This window comes from Aquila chrysaetos, chromosome Z, assembly GCF_900496995.4.
Source record: "Aquila chrysaetos chrysaetos chromosome Z, bAquChr1.4, whole genome shotgun sequence".
Lineage (NCBI taxonomy): Eukaryota > Metazoa > Chordata > Aves > Accipitriformes > Accipitridae > Aquila > Aquila chrysaetos.
In genome coordinates this window covers 87,759,073-87,780,384 of record NC_044030.1, presented here as the reverse complement: position 1 = coordinate 87,780,384, position 21,312 = coordinate 87,759,073, and the positions used below count along the sequence as shown (strand labels likewise).

At 38.7% G+C, this 21,312-nt stretch overlaps 1 protein-coding gene across 10 annotated transcripts in view; it reads right to left on the bottom strand.

The window, feature by feature from the left end:
• The window catches only part of NEDD4L (NEDD4 like E3 ubiquitin protein ligase), a 196,630-nt gene that overhangs the window by 55,812 nt on the left and 119,506 nt on the right, over positions 1–21,312 (bottom strand). For all 10 annotated transcript variants that reach the window (XM_030005289.2, XM_030005290.2, XM_030005291.2 and 7 more), the window contains 4 exons: positions 8,114–8,164; positions 1,740–1,801; positions 1,533–1,635; positions 425–591 (listed from right to left, as the gene is read on the bottom strand). In XM_030005289.2, coding sequence (XP_029861149.1) covers positions 425–591; positions 1,533–1,635; positions 1,740–1,801; positions 8,114–8,164 — 383 coding nt within the window. The remainder of the gene's footprint in view (positions 1–424; positions 592–1,532; positions 1,636–1,739; positions 1,802–8,113; positions 8,165–21,312) is intronic.

The following is a 21,312-nucleotide window of genomic DNA, read 5'->3' as shown; positions in this document are numbered from 1 at the left end:
CTAAGGTATGTTCTTAATGCACTGACTTCCCTCCCACCCCCTTCAGATTTCCTAGAATTTCCCAGAATACCTATGTGTATATGTGATTTGCTGGGGGTGGGGAAGTCTCTTTCATTCTCAAAAAAAAGAAAGATGTTTCCTTTTTAACTGAAGATATCCAGACTTTCGTTCTCAATTTACTAGCACATCTGTGAAAATTTTTCCATTAATATAGTTTCAGATACGTAGCACAGAACCAAAATCATGATTAATCTGTTACCGAAAAGAATAGTGTACCTTTATAAACTCCTTAGTAAAAGCCTTGCTTAAAGACTTTTTCCAGCCTTGAATTTGTAAATTTAAAATGATTATGTTGGAAAAAATCACTACCCTTATTGATAATTTTGCACACATCCACAAAACATTGCACTGCATTGCCACTTACATTAAACTTGGTCGATGCCACTGAGTAGTCCTGTTGTTATGGTTGACGTAGTAAGTCCGCCCCAGGTTGTCCACCTTTTCTTCCCATCCAGGAGGCAGCGGAGGAGGTGGTAACTCCTCCTGACGTTGAGATGCGGAGTCATTGGAATCAACCACATCCCATCCATGCTTCAGAAAGAAGAAAAAAAAAAATTGTTAAAATTTTAAAGTTCAAGTTAAAGAGAAGTTATTTAATTGTTTCTTACATTAGCCTATAGGTGCAGATTCTGAAAGTTTTCCAAAGAGAAGTTCAAAATTACTTGAATGTAAGCCATATAGAAATAGAATAAAATCCGTGGTTACAGTGTGCACCTCATTTCAATGACAAAAAACCCTAAAATCCCATCAGTGTATTACAACAGGGACTCCCAAACGTATTTAGGTGGTTGCTTGTTCTAGTGGTGGCTAGGTGCAGATTCCCAGTGAAGAAGTCAAAGAGATCCAGCTGCTAACTTTTGAACTCAGAGATGTATGGCTTAGGATGAGAGCCCTCATTCTCAAGTTACAGATGACTGTTACACACTATTAGTAAGTAAGGCAAACTTGGGCTGACATTCACTTTGTCAGCCATAATTGCAGCTAATTCTTAAAATAGATGATGGCTGATAAGAGTGCTGAGAAGTCTTTAAACCTGCTGTGCTTGCATGAGCTTTATTCTCTGCAAAGTCAACACTGCTGAGGAAATAAAGAAAAATGTTATAACACCTATTTTGAAATGGCCTCTGAAGAAGAGGTACCTAATATAGACCATTATGCCTATAAATTAATTGCATAGACTCTCTGAACTCTTCTACTTGGCACGACTTCCACTTCTACTTGCTCACAAACTGAGACAGACAAACTTTAGAATTCACTATGGCAGCTGAAATCCTTTGAAATACTTGAAATGGTTGAGAAAACAGTTATGGTTTAAAAAAAAAAAAAAAAAAAAAAAAAAGGCTGTAGCAGGGGAAAAGAGTAAGCTGCTACTAACACTGCTACCAGGGTTTTATCTTTCAAGGTGCAACTTTTTCTACAATTGTACTTCAATCTCTAATAACTTGAATGCTTCCACAAGCATTAAGCCTTACCTCAGATTCATCCCTTTGATCATTGTTTTCTTCTTCTTGGCCACCATTTTTAGGCATATAAGCCATCTTCAGTCTCAAGAAACCCTTTACACGAGATTTGTGGCTAGAAGACAAGGAGGTACATTTCATTCAACAACCCTTAAATAGTTGCAAATAACAAACCTTAAAGTAAGAAATGTTTTAAAATACAAAGGTCCTCCCCCTCACCTTCTTGGTCTGAGAAGGAAATCCTTAAATGTGTATGGCCTTTCCATGGTTGGGTCTTCAGTCTATAAGCATTTAAGAAAATAGCAAATTAAAGGGCTTTCCCACAAGTACAGAGACATATAAAGAACGTTCGCATCAGAGATGCAGTAGAAACGCTAGAGAAGATGTTTACATGACAAAGTTAGAGCAGGCAGACCTCTAGACCAGTGTGTTACGGCTTGCTGTTAATACCCAGCTGCAGCAGCACTCCACTAGATGTCACTAGAAATACCAGTGATGGGCTGAACCATCATCTGTAAGCAATCCCAACCTTCACAACTCAGAAAAAGGTGGAAAAGACCAACTAAACAGACCCCTTCCAACTTCTTCCAGTCATCCAACAGCAGTGTCAGAAAAGGCTGCATCTATTTCGAAGCAGTATTTTTTCTGCACATTAGAAAGCGATGAAATAAACCTCCTCCTGAGTTGGCTTTCATTTTTTATTTCAAACCAGTTGAGGCTTTCAAAAATAATTAAGACTTTGAAATCGTTTATGACATACATAAGTAATATTACCAAGCTGACAGATTACATCTTCTGATTTCCGTTTAATTGTAAGTTTCATAAAGCCTTAAATCTTGCAAACTTTCTATTACATTAGAGTTTCAGCTTTCTTATCAAATAAGTTACATCCTTCATGTCTGCAAGAACACAGATGCTATAGGTACAAACCTAGGAGTTTAAAAATGACAAGGTAAATGAGAGAACCAGAAATCCGTATACATACTTCATCTGTTGATTGTTTGGGGTACTTTATTCTAACCGATAGTACGATTCGGGCTGACAAAATTGGAAGCATGAACTGTGTTACACTGAAAGAGTAAGCACATTGGCATACACACTCCAGTAAGACTATAGATCTACTACCTCAGATTAACACCAAACTTTCTCAAAATGAGCACAAAGTTAGTGGGTACTCCTCAGAATGTTTCGCCTATCTGCCATCCACTAAAAAAAACTATAGTATACCTGTAAATCCCTTCCCAGCCTTAGCCCTACAAATAGGAATACTTCTCGAGTCCAATTCTTTAACTAAACCTTTCTAAACACAGAATAATCTAACTCCCAGACTATTCTTCATTAAACGCTTTGTTGTCTGTTCTATTTCAAAGTCAATAAATAAGAATTTAAAAATCAATCCTAACTCATTATCTCAGATATTATATCAAATACCATACAGACTTTCTTTCCACTGCCTGAACTCTTATTCTGCAAGGCATTTCCTGCCTTGAGTGTCCACTTAATCTGTGAGAGACAGACTTCCCATTTTTTTCAGAGACAGTAGATTTTAACCAAATCAAGGATATCAAAGCATGCATGATTAAGAAGTACTGCTTTCTAGTACTCAACTGTAAGTAACATACATAAAATAAGAAGCTGTATATTTTAACCAAATTTTGTAGATAGTAATTAGATAGTATTAGAGAAAACAGGATTTTGACAAACAAATTAGCAGTACAGCTAGAATGAGAAAGCAAACATTTATTAGTAAGTACACCACGATGTCTCTTACTAAGGTACTGGAAGGATGAATGAGGAAAATATTGATTAGAACATAAAGATATACAGTATGTTTCCCTGAGCATCAAATCAGTACACACACCTTAATAAGCATGTAACTAATAAACAACTAACTAATTACAACAGAGTATGAGAACACACCCACAGGCAGGTAGGTAAGCACCCTGTGGAGACACTGCTACGTTACGGCTATTGAAAGAAGGACTGTTCTGAGATACATATTGTGAATGTTCCCAGAGGAAATTTTTGGGGAAAAAAGTGGCTTCTGGAACTGAAGACATTTTCTGCGATGATGGGGAGTGAGGAAGGATTTTGTACAGGCATCACATTCACTTTCTAGTGAGCCTAAAAGGAAATGGGAAGTTCTGGACTGCAGAATTTCATCATTTTAGCATAATGGATTTTATTCATCAACGGCAGTTAAGTAGCTGATCCAGGAAATTTTACAATCTTGGATTTTCTATGCAAAAACAGTAGAAAACTTTAAAAAAACTTGAAAAAGTTTAGCATTCCACTCAAATATGAGCTAGAAAGAGATATGCACACTCATATTCTACGTAAGTCCCCAGTGAGAGGACAGGAGAGTTATTCTCTTCCTACAAAATACGGAAGGAAAACAAAAAGCTGCTAATTCCTCAAAACTGCTCACAGAAAGCATGTGCCGTGTCTACAGCTCTACCTCAAATCTTGCCGATGATTTTTAGTTATTAAAAATAATGTTTACTAAAAAGGAACTTCAAAATACTACCTGACTGCAAAATAGGCATGCACTAACATGTCCCTCATTATTTTGTATTTCATAGTACATTGTTTGCAGGGCACATGTAGCTTAACACTGAAGGACTTTTTCTACAGTTATGTACAGGCTATTTAGATAATGTCTGTGCATATGGATACACGGAAATATACACACAAGTACAGATAAAGTAATACTACACAATACAGCTCATATGAGAATGGAAGGATCCATTTTTCATCAGAATACATTTCTGATCATTCCATCATATTTTTCAGCTACTATAGTTTATAAGCCAACAACAGTGTTATGACTTAAGATCAACCACAACAGACATATCTAAATAAGCATCACTGTGAAAGTCTACAAAGGCCATTTTCCTCCTACAATAACATTCATCAATAGCAAGAAGTCAAATTCAGGCACAAATGGCAATAGTCACACTAAAATTGACACCTTATTTTGATGTAAACATTTTCAATAACTTCTACCATTCCCATGTTCCCTCGTTCAAATACAAAAAAAACTCCTCCAAGTTCATGGAGGTGAGTAATATTAACATGTAAAAGATTTCTAAAATATTATCTATATCCAGACAATGTTAGTCATCCAAAACATTATATAATATCAGAAAACACTTATACTGAGCATAAAACAATCACTGTATACATATATACATATATATGTATATATGTAGAATTTACTAGAAAACTTTATGAAGTATAAAGTTTGTTTTTTACTATTTACAAAGAAGATGAAAAACAACTGCAGTGTTTCATACTGTTTGTGCCCTGTGACATTCTAACTTCAGTTCTTTTGTCAGTGATTAAATTCAGCTTTGAAGCATAGGGTAAAGTACAATATGAATACAAGACGACAAAAGAAATGCTTTTTTGGTGTAAACATTTTCTGCAAAGTTCACTTTGGATTTTTGTCTACTAAGTGGAAAAAAAAAAAAAAAAAAAAAGACAGACCATACAGCAATATTGAAAAACTGAAACTCACACAAATCTACCCATGAGATAAAGAATTCATTTTCACTTATCTTTGAAAATAACTCTAAATGAGGCTTTTACAGCATGGGGTGGTAGTACTATAGGCATATACCTAGCATTGTGTAAAGTAAGTTTTCTAAGCAACGTATAGACTTTATCTGCTGTGGGTACAAACTGACGTTAACTTCAAGCTTCATACAATTTGAGTGTCACATGGACCCTCTTTGTTCTACCACTTCACCTTTCTTGATGGCAGGCTCTGTGTAAAATAATTCTTCATGAAATACCCAACATCACATATGTAATTTCAAAAATCATGATTTTTAATTATTTGTCTTTTTCCCTACAGCATCCCTACAGAATCTCCAACCCAGCACAGTGTCTTCAGCCTTTTCAGCAGTTTCCAACAGAAACAGATTTGATGTGGGCCCATCAACCAAAAGCAGAGGCACAGACCTCTCCCTTAGAAGTCTTCAGTGAAAAAGTCTGGCAGTGAAAGCTTGAACGCACTGGAGTCAGTAACAATTCTGCCACTGTCTTTATTGGATTATGATTACATTTAGGATAGTATTCACTAGTCTCTGAATGTTGAGCATCCTTCTGTGGACATATTATATGCAGTGTCTACAAAAACCTGAAGATGGAGTTTCACATCATAATTTACAGCCAGCCAGCGCTATGTCAATTCTATGCTCATAGAATTAAAGGAGGAGAACCCCACCCTTGATTATATAGTAAACAGAAATTCCACTTAATTTAGGCTGTAATTTTGCTTGCTGTGTGAAGACCATGCAGAATCTTGGCTGCTAGGAAGAAAACAGGCAACTGGAGCTTTATAGAATTATGGAACAAGCTCTACTCTTAGAATCCCTCCATTTATTAAGAAACAAAAACAAATAGAGAAAACATTACCACCCTCAAATCAAACACCTCAAACATTTGATTGTTGACAATAAAATGATTCAAACTCTCTGTCAATTACTTTTAATTATTTGCTACTAGAACTCTTACTGCTGGCAAAGAATTCAATTTTAGCTAAAATAATGAATATACCACATTGTACTTGCAGCCTTTTGGTTTTCCAGGCATTTGCTGAAGCAAATCTGCTAAAATGAAGCTTAATTGGGCTTATCTATACCACCTTTTTCTTTGCACAAAAGGTTTCTCTGACCACAGATGTGCATCCCTTTCCGTGCATATCTGATGCAAACTAGCAGTGTGTTACCTCTATGTCACCACTACCAACAATAATGCAAGTCACTAATTGAAGTCATGGGTACATCTTTCAGCAGTGGTGCCGACTTTAAGAGTCTCCCCTCTGGTGATTACTCCTGCACCAAGGCCAGTACAACTGTTTGCATGGCCATTTCATAAACTGGACAAAGGAAACAGTCCGAGTTAAAAAATAAACCATCCAAAACTAACTAGTTATGAATAATGCAGATCTAGTTCACCTCTTGTATCATGTGAGCATTAGACCCAGGATAATTAAGCAGGCAACAAGAGGGTGTGAATAAATGGCAGGGGTCTGCCCAAGCAAACACCACTGCTTACAGAAACGTGCACTGAACTACATACCCAGGAGACAGCAACGTCAGTACCTAGAAAACCTGGATTTGCATCCGCAGTACGTCTACTGAGAACGTAACCTCTCCTAGTCAGAGTTCATAACACACAAGGAAAAGCAACCAGCCAGGCACACACTGGCACAACACAGTGGTGTGGCAGCTCTCAGCTGATGCGCTCCAGTCATCTCAGGGCTCACCTCTTACATGTAACAGAGACACCAGACATGAAGTTGTCATATCTCAGTAACTATCACTTTACCTATCTGTATAAAACAAACCGAGGTACCCATACAATGGTATGTTTGGTGTTTCAGAGAACTTCTGTAAATGACACTGAAAGCAGGCATTAACCCAAATATTTAAACTCTAACTTTTAAAAAAATAGAAGAAAACCCTCCAAGTATCAGTTTTTCTAAGTTACTTCATTCCTATTTCTTTGCATGTAATGTATTTAAGCTGTTTAAAATTGGGAAAACATCCAAAACACATACTTTCCTATCACATAGGAAGGGCATTAGGCATCTCACGCCTCTTACAGAAAAAAATCTATTTATACATGTGTAGACATTAAAAGTTATCTGTATGCACATTAAAAGCTATAATGTATGCTCGGGGAATATCACAGCTTGTATAATTATTATTATCAATAACGTCTAATGTCAATGTCTAATAAATGTTGTTGTATGTACTGTGGCACTGATGAATATCTCACTATTTCCATTATTACTTAGGTGTCCTACTTTCAATCAGTAATAAACCCAATAATTTTACTTAAATTTGCTACAAAGATCAGTAATTTTATAACATTTTCAGAAGAACTGAATTTTTATAACTTCTTAAGACCCCGTCATGCTGGTTCAGCAGTTTCTCTGGTTTCAGTCTGTGGCTATTGGCTTTACAAGGTTTGAAGTACTATCAAAATATGGTATTCCCTTTCCCAGACAGAACTACTATCCCATAATCTTAACAGCATATCATTTAGACAGAAAATCAGACAGATAAATCAGACCCCCAAAATGTGTTTTTTTCATTGTTTTAACAGATGTTCTGGAGTAAATGGAGTTTGCTAAGGGAGAACACAACTGTTTCAACTGTAATGGAAATTCATGAAAAGGAAAAAGCCAGAAGATTAATAGGACAATAATCACCAACAGTAAAGTAAGAAACAACCAGTCTATTGGCCACATGTCATTCATGAATTGTCTCAGACCAGACAAGGATTTTAAGAAATAATCAGGATGAGAAGTGGATCCTGGATGTTGAGAAAATTAACAGATACCAGAGAACAACTGTCTTCCTTGTCCCTGCAAAGGGAACCATTTCTCCCAATTCCTGTGCACGGTGGGGCTTTGTTGTCCACAACATTTTTCTTTAAGCCTCTAATATTATGCTGGGAATGCTTGCTTTAAGAAAATTTAACTGTACTACTTATGGAAATAAATTCTACATCACATCACGGTTTTTCACATCTGGTGATGACAAAAAAGAGCACACTGAAACAAAAGCACTGCTTACCGGAAGGTGACTAAGTGGCACATCCACTTGACCCAGGAAGTCGTCTCTAGTCTGTCAAATAGAAAGAAAAGGCAGAAAAAGGAGTAATTTTACATTAGGAAAGCAAAAATTGATAAACATCAATCCAGTCAATGAAGCAAAAATAAAGATGGTTGAGTACCATTATTTTAGCAGTTACTGGTTTCTATCCCTTTATTGTTGCACATTATCTGTTGTTATAATTTATCTGTTTCAGCAGAGCATTTTCTGTGACAGTCCAAACCAGCTTCTTAGTCCACAGTGTGTATGTTAAGTACTGACGAAATTCTATTTCCTCTGACAGCCCATGCATAATTCAAAGCACAAAGTAATAGTCTACTCTTTCCATGAATTAGTCTCCACACGCATTAAAAAGTAGAGTGAAATTACTGTTCACCATGTCATTGAAATGTTCACGTCAAACCTTGGTGACTTTTTCTTTTTTTTCTTCTTTTTTTTAAGGAAAACCTCATATGCACAGCTGACAGGGAAGGGAGGGGAACCCAACATCCAAACAGCAAAGGTAGAACTGCATGAATTGTAAACGTTTTTCCCCAAAATAAAAACTTGTTTTCTCACTTTACCAAACAGAAACCAAAGTATTGGAACTTTTTTTTTTTTTTTTTTAAAGAATGCTGTTCCATTAATTCAGGATGCTTACTTTGTGAGGAACAATTATGCACCCTTATAACCAGCCTTTTGAGTAATCCGGTATTTCCCACTTGAAGATTTGACCGTTCATTCCCTGCTTCAAGTTAAGCACGTGGATGTGGTTATGCCAACATTTGGGCCGCACAGTGCCATCAAAAGTTCACTTGTGCACACTTATGCCCACATACAAGTGATAAACACTACCTTTCTGCATGTTCTTCACTATCTGTTTGATCACCATCTTCTCTCAGAGTGAACAAGCCAAGGCACCATCTCCCACAGAGGTAACCACTGACAAGTTGACAGCAGGACCCGGTCTTCATCTAACTATACCTTTATTACTGGGTATTTGAACCGTTATTCATAACTCTGCCAACTATATTCCATACCCATTTTACAACTATGAAGATGACAGGATAAAGAGAGCCCTTCAAGGTCTAGAAGTTCAAAGATCTATTTGATCTTTGCAATACTCAATGATTCCTGAAGATGCTCAGACTGGACTGCATGCAGAGGCCTAATCACCCATTCATACCTACCACTTTAAAGAACATAAAAATTCACACAGGTTATCTCAATTTAGCAATCCACTTACAAGGACAGACAGAAGAAAAGGAACATGAAATATCAGCAGAGGTGAACAAACCAAGGATAGACTTTGAGAAGGAAAATGTGTACTGTTACCACTCGCTTTGCAGCTCAATAAAGCCTAGAAAGAAATAGCTCTCATCAATTTTCTCACCAAACAATAATGTCTGTTCAATCTGTATATTCAGTTACACTAGATATAACATTTCTAGCTGAAAATATTTGCGTACTGAATGGACTGTGATTTCTTTAAATAAATTATAACTTTAAAGCAGTGCTCAGGTGTTATCTTTATCAGAGACACCTAAAAACTAACTTAACATTTAACAATTTTTATGATTAACAGTGTCACCTGAAGAGTTGCACTGGTACCTTTTATTGTCAATCAACCTAAATCTCAGGGGTGATTTTTCTTTAAAATGTGGCTGTTATTATCCATCCAACTCCAACACACCCCTGTGCAAACCAAAAATGCAGGCCGTCTCCCTGTTTGAATCGCATGCACATGGATGAGTTGGTCTTCCCTGCTGGTAAGTAATAGAGGGCAACCCGGAAATAAAACCAATAAAAACCACAGGCAGTATAGTCAGGCACTGCATGGAGAGATTCCTTTCGGTCTCTTAGCACCGCATTACCTTATAATGCCATGTGTCTGAGTAGCTGACTGGTATTATAAAGTACCACGGAATGTGACAGAGTACTCACACAATGAAAACGAATCAAGTCACACACTCCCATCAAAATATAGTGCATAATGAGAATAAGACCACAAGCAGCAGCGTATTGGCCTGCGATACCAGGCCCAGGCGCTCTCAGTTTCTGTAAAGAGAAGTAGTGACTAGACCAACAATATTCAGAAGAAGCTGTGCAGACACCAGATAAATATTCCAATTTCTCCTTTATAAACAGTTTACCTTTCTGGTAAGATTTTCATCAACGTGTTTGCACTTAACCTAACTGGATGCACACAGTATGACTTTGGGCAATATCTAGCAAGAGTATCTTCAGAGCTATATGAGGTTTCCCACACAGCTGTGATGTGGACGTGCTGGAAGTCAGCTCTGCAGCTAATCTATCTGCTCATTGATTATGATTGTCATTTGCTCATTTACAACAGCAGTTCACTGTTCTAGCGACTCGGATTAAGATTCCTTCCGTTCTTCCTGTGATGAAAGCCATTAAAAACATGGCAAAAACCCCAACGACCCAGAAGCTCCACAAAACCACTGAGGACCCCCAGCCGAATTCTTGTTGAAGAGAGAGGCTGCGGGAAGACAGTCCCAAGCCTGCCTTCATGCAACCAGATCCCCAGAGGAATTGGGCAGCTTCTGAGCCCCCATGGAAGTTACAGCTGCATCACAGGGCACCGGGGGGGTCGTTCCGCTGAACCCTCGCCAGGAGGAGCCTTCTGGTCTGTGTCCCTCAGAGGTTAACAAAACACCTACCCTCAGGGCTGTAAAAGCTCTCCTGAGGGGAACATAGGATCCTCACAGAAGGGATCAAAAGAGGGATGGCAGCAATGTCACGCTGCTGTCTCTACACTCTTAATTCCCACCAGTGCTTATTATTTCTTTCACAATCCACCCACAGTTGAGGAAACCTTTCATCTTACAATAATTTTGGCCTGAAACACGGCCAACCTAAAACAAATCGCCTGAAATGCAGATACTTTTTCATACACCAGAAATACACAGGCTGTTCTAAACACAGGGTAACCCAGTGACATAGCCATATGGACAGCCGTCACAAGGAGACCTAGCTAAAAGCACCATGCAGACAAAACGAGGCCTGGGCTGCATTTGCTCACCTCCCACTGACCAGATGATGCTGGTATGGGCCAGAGCAGCAAGACCAGAGATCCCTGCCACAGGGAGGCCAAGCGGAAAGCTCTGCCAAAGAAGCCTGGGCAGTGTCTGCCTGGCTCCCAGGCTGTGGCACGGGTAGAGGAGGAACAGGGGAACACGGATGCACGGCAAGCACCTCCATGGCCCTGCCACGAGCTCAGGGAGGGAGGCTGGAGGGGACAGTAACCCAGGAAACTGCCAATAATCTGTGTTACGGGGAGAAAGCCACAGAGCTCGGCTGGAGCCCCTCCACTGGAGACCACTGGTGGCATGCCGTGGGAGCTGGGAAGAAGTGAAGAGCGGAAACAGGCCGCGGCATGCGTACGCGGGTCCCAGGCGGTGCAGGCTGCTGAGCCTGAGTGGAACCGCCATGGCAAAGGCAGGCTGCCGGGCAGGACACAGGCCGTGTCCCAGAGCCTGCGGCACCGGGCCCCGCCAGGCCACCACGGGGCCAGACCCTGCCGGGCCAGGGCTGCCCCAGCCCGTTCTGCGGAGTGCCCACACGCAGGGGGTCAAACAGAAACCCGAGGTGAGAAACCACCACCCACTCACGACACCCAAGTTTTATTAATACATGAAATCTACAATTTATGACACTGAATGGGGTGGTTCTGTTCTTGAAGCTACTACATCCCAAATTCTCTTATAACCATGATGTTATACATCAGATAACAATACATCAATAAAACATAACAATGAAGCAGAAAACACTGATTTTTGTAGCTTATTAAGAGCTGGAATAACAAAGGGAATACTTTCTAAAGATTTTTAAAAGCCTATTTAATTGAATACAAATATATAATGTTTCCAATGCTATATACTATACACATGTACAAACACAAGAAAACTCCCTTTGAAATTAATCTATTTTAAAGCCAGACTTAAACCATACACTGACATTCCTACATCTATCAATCATTTCAGTATCTTACCTGAACATGATGAATTCTGGAATTTTGATTTACATTGGAAATGTTATATTCAACAGTCAAAGGAATGAAATTTTGGCAACAGATGAGGTATAAAGTGATTAAATAGCATGTATGTGTTTGCTTTGTGAGCTGGTCACTATGCTCGATGTGTATTTGGTATTCATTAATAAGATATGAATTTTCAAAATAAAGTATATTGCATTCTTCAAAAATCAACTGTCTGTCAGGGAAAACAATTTCTCCCAGATACTGTTTATGATACCAGATATCAGCCCTAGTGATTCCCAAATAACCTGCTGCCTATTTATAACCACGCTATGCACAGAATTCCAGGAAGTGCATACTGCGGCTCCAAAGCCAAGTTTACATATTTATCATAGCAGAGCATTAAGTTTAATATTAAAATTCATATTTTGTATGATAACATTGTAAGAATTCTGTTTCTACTACAAAGATAGCATAAAGTCCCATGATCTCCAAAGCATGGACATATACTGCTGTGCTATATGCCCATCGAACAACACAAAAAGAATATCTGCACCAAGGAGGCTGTGTTTTTTCCAAATTTATGTAAAAATAGCTAAAAGATTTTCCATTACAGAATTTTGACTATTAATCTTCTTCCTAGCAACTACTGGAAAAACATGGTAGCATGCACTGCTTTTAGAGAATTAACATATTTCTCCTTAATATTGGCAAATACCGAGTACCTTCCAACTCCTGCTTCAATGCAGTTACTCAAATATCAACTACTCAGAAGAAAATATATACCTTTTTCTAGATCTGTTCATGCAGCTTTTAGTTCAAGAAAAACACAACTCATGGACATGGAAAATTTTCAGGCTGGTTAGAAACTGTGACCAGACATGGATGCAGTTTCACTATATACATGGGGAAAAGGGTCCTTCCTCTGTACCGGAGATGGGGAGGAAACCCCACCATTGGTTGGTGCAGATGGTGGGGACATAAAGAGATGAGCCTCTGGAGTTCCCTTGGGCTATTTCTCAACAGACATACACACAGAGGTGACTTACATGCAAGTACCAAGCCTGAGATATCTGATATAGTCTATTCTGGAAGTAGACATGCTGTAAGTATACCACTTATTTATCTAATTTTAACATATCTAGAAATCACGATAACTGCTGCATCTACATTAACTGCTTTTATCTGTTATTTCCAGATGCTCTGCAGCCTGGCTGTGGCTATAGCCACAATGGTAAACTGGGCTGTAAGAATTGTGCAAATTCCAGACTGATGTTAAAAGCCTTCACTTCTACCCAGATCAAATTTTCAGGAGTAAAAAGTAAACCCAGACTTAAGAGCAGCTGAACCAACAAAATCTGTTTGTCTGTAGTTTAGAGTGGAAATGGAAAATCCTTAGTTCTAGCCTGGTTCTGCCAGTGAGCTGCAGTGACACGTTTAAAAAAATTACTTCCTCAGCTACTCCTAGCATGAATATGGTCATCTTTACCAGTACTAAGGCTCTTGTAAAACCGAATCTTTATGCAACACTTGACTATACACATACATTTGTAAGAAAAATCATCAGGGGTGTGCGTATGTGTGTGTTAGTATACTCATAGTTAGCGTTTTAGGACATTTTTGTTCTGTGAAAAGAATTTTGTCTTGCAGGCCTCCACATCTCTAGTATTTAAGCATTCTCATCTTGGGGTTTCCTGCTTCCAGAAAAGGCACCTCACAAGCCACATGAACCTTTTTCCTGCTCTATCATGTATTGAATTTCCAGTACCTTGTCGCATTTCTTATTATAACAAAGTCTGTTTGAAGAACCTCTTTCTCACTAAAATAAAAAAGGCTATCTGATCCACAAGCTTGCCTGTTTAGTTGCATATTACACTGCTAATTCCTGCCCAAGTCTGATCTTCCCGCCCCGCCCCACAAGATAGTGAGTAATCCACTCTTAACATGAAAGACACAGGATGCAGATGCTTATCAGCCTACAACTTGGAACAGTTTTTACCAATCAGAATTACTATTTTTCAGAGCTGTTGGCTAGGCAATGATGCTTATATGTACCATTATAACCTTTATTTTATATAGGTCATTATATTACATTATATGAAGGTAAGCAGTTATTTAATTTTTTTAAAGCAGTAAACAGAATGAAAAGTTAGTTCACTGGGGAGAGCCTGCAGCTGCCAGCAAAATCTTTACTCCCAGTTTTATTGTTTCAGATTTATGAGAAAATCTTAACCAGCTGGAGTTGTCAGCAATAGTCACTCTCAACAGATGACTTCTTTAGAATGCCCCAGCAGCACCCATGGCTGTGTAACGCCTGGAGCTGCTCTGCCCTCACCCATGACTGCCAGCAGCTGGATCCCTGCAGGACCGTGACTGCGTGTTGGAGGGACTGCCACGTTTGTTTGTGTGAAACATCGAACTAAGGCCCTGCACAAGTTACACAGCTGGGTAGGACCACAAAGGGACAATAAAACCGCCAGCATGCATTGCCTTTTGGAGGGGCCAACCCCTACTTAAATGTCATTGTTCTCTCAGTATTTATTCTGTGCTATCTTTAACGTGGTTTCTGTGTGGGCCAGATAAGATAGGAAAAGCACACGGCAGGGAGGGGTAGAGGCATGTCTTAGATGCTTTGTAACAGCCTTGCTGCAAATCCTAAGACAAACTATAACAAAAGCTATCCCAAAATTTCCTATTTAGTCTTTAACCCTCCAGAGCAATTTTTAAAAGTTATGCTATCCTCTGTTCCAAACGACCACATGCCAGAAGGGTTTTGTTTGCTTGGTTTAGTACATTTACTTCTGAAGAGAAGAAAGTCCATGAAAAGATGAACCGATCTGCTTGGTAAAGAAGAGACTCCCAGAAAGTTTTATTTTTAATGCTACATCACAAACTGACAAGTACTCCTCACCATCCATTTTAATTTTGAATTAGAGGAGGACAAAAGGCCACTCTAGAATAACGGTATTTCAAAGTAACAAAAAAGCTTATGACTATTCTGAGTTAGTAAATGAGGATTATTTTTACAATCTGGTATTTATTCAGTTTTATAAAGGATGTAAAATCTCATTACTTCAGATACTGTCCTATTTTCCTGCTAGCTCTCTCAAAATGAAAGGTAATCACTTCTATTTTTTGGCAGAGACATAAATACATCCTGTCTATTTAGGAAACCCAAATCTGTCCAACCATCTAGTTTATTTACACACTGATCTTGTAGAAAAGCGGTACTAATGCAAGAATCCTTTCATTTCTCTTCTATGTGTTCAAACACCTCAGGCATGTTAGGTATTCTGTACACTGAATTTTCTTGAGTGTGTGAGAGTTACCCATCATATCAACACAGACATCACAATGAAACTTGGTCATAATCACCAAATCCCAAGTGTAGACAAAATCTCAGATATCCAGCAAATTACAATGGGAAAAAGGATGCTTAACCTGTTGAGGTTCACGGAACCCATCCAGCACAATACACCTGTTTCAAGCAATGTCCAACATACAGAAAACAAAGGGAGACAGTCCTGCTTCAATAGTCAACTGAATAAATTCTACATTAAAATATAATCTAATGTTAAATATTTCAGCTCAATCTGTGAGTTAAATCTATCACTGAATATCATTCACCTCAAAAAAACAACACCAAAAATTCAGTAACTCAAGCAGCTGCTGAAATGGTCAGGAGCAAATTTAATAAAATGCAGTACAAGAACCACTCAACACAGGCCCTCAAAGTTCCCAGAAGTCCCAAGCAGAAAAAAATTAACCACCCATTCTAGCATGAAACTCACAAAAATCCAACTGCAAACCCAAAAGGATTGTACACAGGTATGCCACCCCATTCCAAGAAGGATTAAAGTTGCACGGTGAGAGCTAACAGGAGGGGGTATTTTGCTGTCAACCACTCAACCCTTGTGTATATCTCAGCCAGCCTGTACAGACAGTAGTAGCAGCTTAGACAAACCAACAATTAAAGAATGATTCACGTCTTCCTTGATGCCTTCTATTCCCTCCCATCTCACCTCCCCAAAACCATCACAAAACTTCAAGGTCAACAAATTGCTTCCTCTTAGGCACAGCACACACAGATTCTGCATTAAGGAAACATTACACTGGACTTTACACTTGCATACTCATCATTACTTTTCACTTCCAAAAGGAAGTAAGTCTCAGAGTTAGGCACTGTTGTTGGGAACAGTAGGAGTGGCAAGGTTCAGGCACCTGATTTTCCCTTTGATTTAGAAAGGTAATACAGAAAAGGAGGTAAGTGCAGTTGAGGAGGATAAGGACAAGTAGCATAAGTAATAACTTCTGGAAGAAAAAAAGACACTGGTTTAAAACAGATTTAGAACAGAGTAATTGTATGTGTAATTCTACTGTGTAGTAGAGTTTATCTGTATTTACCTATGGTATCATTAAAGATCAAGATTAGAAGATAGCTATCATTAAAGGCAATGGCAAGAGAAAACACTTCATTACTATTAAGTCACTAGTAGTCAGTGACTTAAAAAGCTTTAAAAAACAACAGAACTACTTTAAAATTCTAACTTGTGTCAAACAACTTACAATGTGAAACAACTGTTCAACATGTGAGATTTAGACAACAAGGTGACGCTCACAAGCCAAAACGCATGTAAAAATTAGCCTGCAACTTGATATACATCCAAGCTGCAAAGCCAGTAAGAAAAGCCTAGGATAAAGTTACACCACCCTAAAAGCCCTTAATCTAGTAAAAAGTATAGAAAGGAAAGCATCCATCAACATGTAGGTACAAAACATGAAAATTCAGTTGAAACTTAGGATGGTATACATGCACTTCAATTTTACTTGATACTGACACAAAATAAGAGTCATATTTAAAAAGAAAAAGTTTAAATAAAGCATTGCACTGATCTTAATTTCAAACATTTAAGTTTCTTGTTTTCCAGAAGGGAAAGTGTCTATAGTTAACAACTAAGCTGTTGTAGACCCTTAATAATTGACAGCTAATTTTCTTAACCAAATTACAGAATAATCTAAAATTCAGAAAGACAACACTTCAAGAAGGGTTCTAATAAGCTTCCAAGAATGAGAGACATACTAATTTGTCTGAAAAAGGGTCACATAGATAAAGCAGCTCTTTAGGAGAAGGAAATTGCAAGTAAAATTGGAACACTACTCATTATGTGTGAGATTCTAGATAAGCACGTATCAATGAAAGTCCTCCTCCCCTTATAAGACATGTTCTTGCAGGAGTACCTGCTTTTTTCAATTCTGGAATAAAAGATAGATATTACCTCAGGTGTACACCTATTATTTAATCTGAATTCTTTAAGCATGCCTAAATATAGTATTCACTATAAGATAAAACAGGACATAACACTGACCATTGCAAAGTAAGACAAGATCTGACTTGATAGTTCAGCACATACGAGTAACTACTAGAGGCAACTTAAGCCCACTTAGCTTTATTCCAGCCTAAATAGAAGTTCAGAAAATAACAGAGGTACAAAACAGGTCAGTCAGGACTTTCATCAGAAGGTTGCATGAATGATGTGAAGGATCTGCAGGAGGAGTGGGCAGATTTCGCAGGTCAACAACTGGTTGCCATAGCTGGTATTGACAATAGGGATTAAGCTTTTTAGCTATGTGTAGAAATATCTGACTGGGGAGACTAAAGAAGATTAAGGCAGAGTCGGCAGTGCCCAGCAACAGGACAAGCAGCAATAGGCAGAAACTGAAACACAGGAAATTCCATTTAAACATAAGACAAAACTTCTTTACTGTGAGACTCGTCAAACGCTGCAACAGGCTGCCTAAAGACACTGTGGATTTTCCATCATTGGAGATACTCAAAATCCAATCAGACAAGGCCCTGAGTAACCTGTTCTGTTTGACCTGGATTTGAGCAGGGGGTGGACTAGGCAATCTCCAGAAGTCCCTTCCAGCCTCACCCATTCAATGATTCTGTGACTACTAAGTAGAAAAAAAATCCTCTTTTTTAATTACTTAAGTTTGGATAAGATGATATGGTCATGTCTGACCAGCTGCAGGCGTATTACGTTGAAAGAAGGCCCAGCATGCAACTGCAGTTCTCTCCTAGGAGCTGTGTTTGTGTAGACGCTTCCGGCTCCAGACACTCAAGACCTACTTCAAACTTAACTTCAAAACTGAATGTATGTCAGGCAACCTCTAGTAGATAATTTCCCTGTGAGTGGTTTTTTTGTTTTTTCTGGTGTTTTTTTGTTTGTTTGTTTGGTTGGTTGGTTTTTTTAAAATACACTTTCCTGCTGAATTTTCACATATACCTTTCTGGTTTATGTTTTTATTTTCATCTTGCATCTTCATAATGATTATTCATACATATTTCCACGTAAGGCCTGGGAGCAGCCAGATGGTAAATTAACACACTATCATTCAACCACCCCTGGAGGTGTTTAAAAGACGTGTAGATGTGGCACTTAGGGACATGGTTTAGTGGTGGACTTGGCAGTGCTAGGTTAACGGTTGGACTTGATGATTTAAAGGTCTTTTCCAACCTAAATGATTCTATGTGGCTTAGAGGAACTTGAAAAGCAAAAAAATCCCAATCAACAGAAAAGCACTATTAAAAAAACTCAACACTCCTAATACAGACAATTCTCCTCCCAAGCACAGACTTTAATCCTGCAATTTAGTAATAGGTCAAATTGGTGAAATACAGTGTTGCATCTTCTGACCCCTAAGATGCACTTCCATCATCAACAACTGTCTTAATAGCCCTGGGTCTTGTGCTTTTGAAAACCTTCCTGTTTCTAAAACCAGAACAATATACCATGTTAAAACTGGTCACAAGTAACACAGCACAAACTTCTGAAAGTGCCTGAAAATTTTACAATGTCCAAACAGCAGTAAAAACCCAGCATTTTGGCTATGCAGCAAAACTTGATAAATATGTACTTAATTATGTCAAATGCACAACTCACTCCTGCATACCTTAAGACTTTATTTCCATGTCAATGAATTCATGTTAGTGACATGAAACTAAAAAGTCAACAGACAGGATGCTTGAGTAGTTTACAAGCTATCACCTCAGATGTAGTACCTAAAACACCTACATGTTGTTATGGTATCAATGCAGACACGATTGTGAAACTGTGTGACTCGGGTATTCACAAGATACTCTAAGTAGCATATCAACAGGTGCATCCAGTCATTTACTAAGTAAACATAAGAAAATAATTTAGATAAAGGATTGCCTGATGTAAGAGTTCCAATCCATGCAATGAAATTCCCACTTACAATCATTATAATTAGCATTTAGCAACAAAAGCAGATCAATTCATTCCTGATCCCATGCTTTCTGCTTGTTTCGTCCCTGGCACTGTAGTATCTTGCACCTCCCATTGTGCTTGCATGAACTAGATCAAGAAATTAAACTGGCTTTAAAAACAGAACATTAATTGTCTGATTTAGTTTGCTAAGTGAGTCTGTTAATAATTTCACTGGCATAACTGAGGAGGATGGATGGTAGAGCACAGAGGCAGAAGCCAGAGCAGGAGAGGTAGGACAGACGTGTGTTGGGAACAATCACAGATTCCAACCAAATGCTCTTGTTTGTGTGAAAACGTGCTGTTGGTCACCTTGGCCTGGGAACCAGCAACATCTGCAAACCACTGGAGTGATGTCTCATCAACATTTGTAGGTGAAATTGAAGTACTGGACATAGAGACATGGAAGATGCAAAAAGAAAAAAAAAAATTAATAGATACAACAGAATCTGTATTGCTGTATGCTGACACTCCCCTGTGATGTGGAGGTGAGTCCTGATCAGCTGTGGTTATCAACAAGCCCACAGAGGTTTTCAGAGATGTTTTGGTTTCTGGCCAAATACCAGATTGGGTAATAACATTCTACCCACCTACGATTCCCTTGGCATTTTCAGTTGATCATGATGTTCCCAGCTTCCTGACCTAAAAATTGTTGTGTACTATTTCTGTGCACTGTTTCAACAGATGCCACATTCCAACCCAGATATTGCTTGATTTCAGAGCTGGCTGAATCCCTATAGTAACTTTTACTGTTTTTTTTTAATCCCTGCAGCTTCTGATTAAAGTAAGAGTCTACACTCTTCTCAGACTCCAAATGCCCTGCACCACGATTCAGTGCACAACTATGTGCCTAAATTATTAGGGCCTGGACTATCCAGGACTGATGGCAGAAACAGTCTGATGAGGGTCAGAGCCCACCTTATATTTAAATTTATTCTAAATAAATTAAAGCTATGTTATTTCTAAACTTTTCAAATCACTGGAATACTAGTGGGTAATACCTAATGTGGCAAGAATGGTTGTGTGAAGGTCACTCACACGAACATAATTTGGTGGCTCTGGATCACAACATAGGTACCTGTGCAGGCAGTGATCTGATTGATGCACTTTCAGGGTCAGATGATAAGAAAGGGTGTGTGACATTAAACTGTTCCGAGATCATCCTCTCCCAGCAGTGCTCCATCGTGAACATATGGGATGGAGAGGTAAATGCATGGAAAAGGCTGCAGAACTGCGTGTGTGCACACTTCTGCATTGTACTCATCAACTCTAATTGGGTTGTACTGGAGGCATGTGAATGAGATACCCTCAAGCTGCAAACAGAGCTAGATAATAAAAAATACAATATGTTTTGTATTATAAACTCAGATCTCATGTCCTGTGGGTGCCTAAGGGTCAAATCTTTATTTTCTGTTGTTTAGCTCCTCATCTTTCTTTCATGCCTAACACCAGGAGCTCCTGGCACTGGGGGAGAGAGAAAGTCACATAGTGCAATCCACTGCAGCGATGTGCCCTGTCACGTAACCAAACAAGGATGAGGGGCTATTATCATTATGGGACAATTTTAACACTGGCAGCCTTAGTTGCAAAGAACGATCAGTATGTCAGTGTAAATCATCCCCTCAAGGTGCAGAAGTACACCAGGCTTTGGGGACATACAACCAAGCTTTAAGCTGATGTTTTCTAAAAGCCAAAAGCTGATGACACAGTTTAAGCTGGGAGAAACTGGCAAAATAAACCAACCTGGCAAAGAAAACATGAGACCGTAAAGAGGAGATTACCACCACTGAGCAAATTCAGCAGCCAGACTGTTAGAATACAAAGTATAAAATTAAGCAAGAGTTAAGCAAATTTTACCCATGTATTACTTCAGCCCTGCACTTGAGATATGA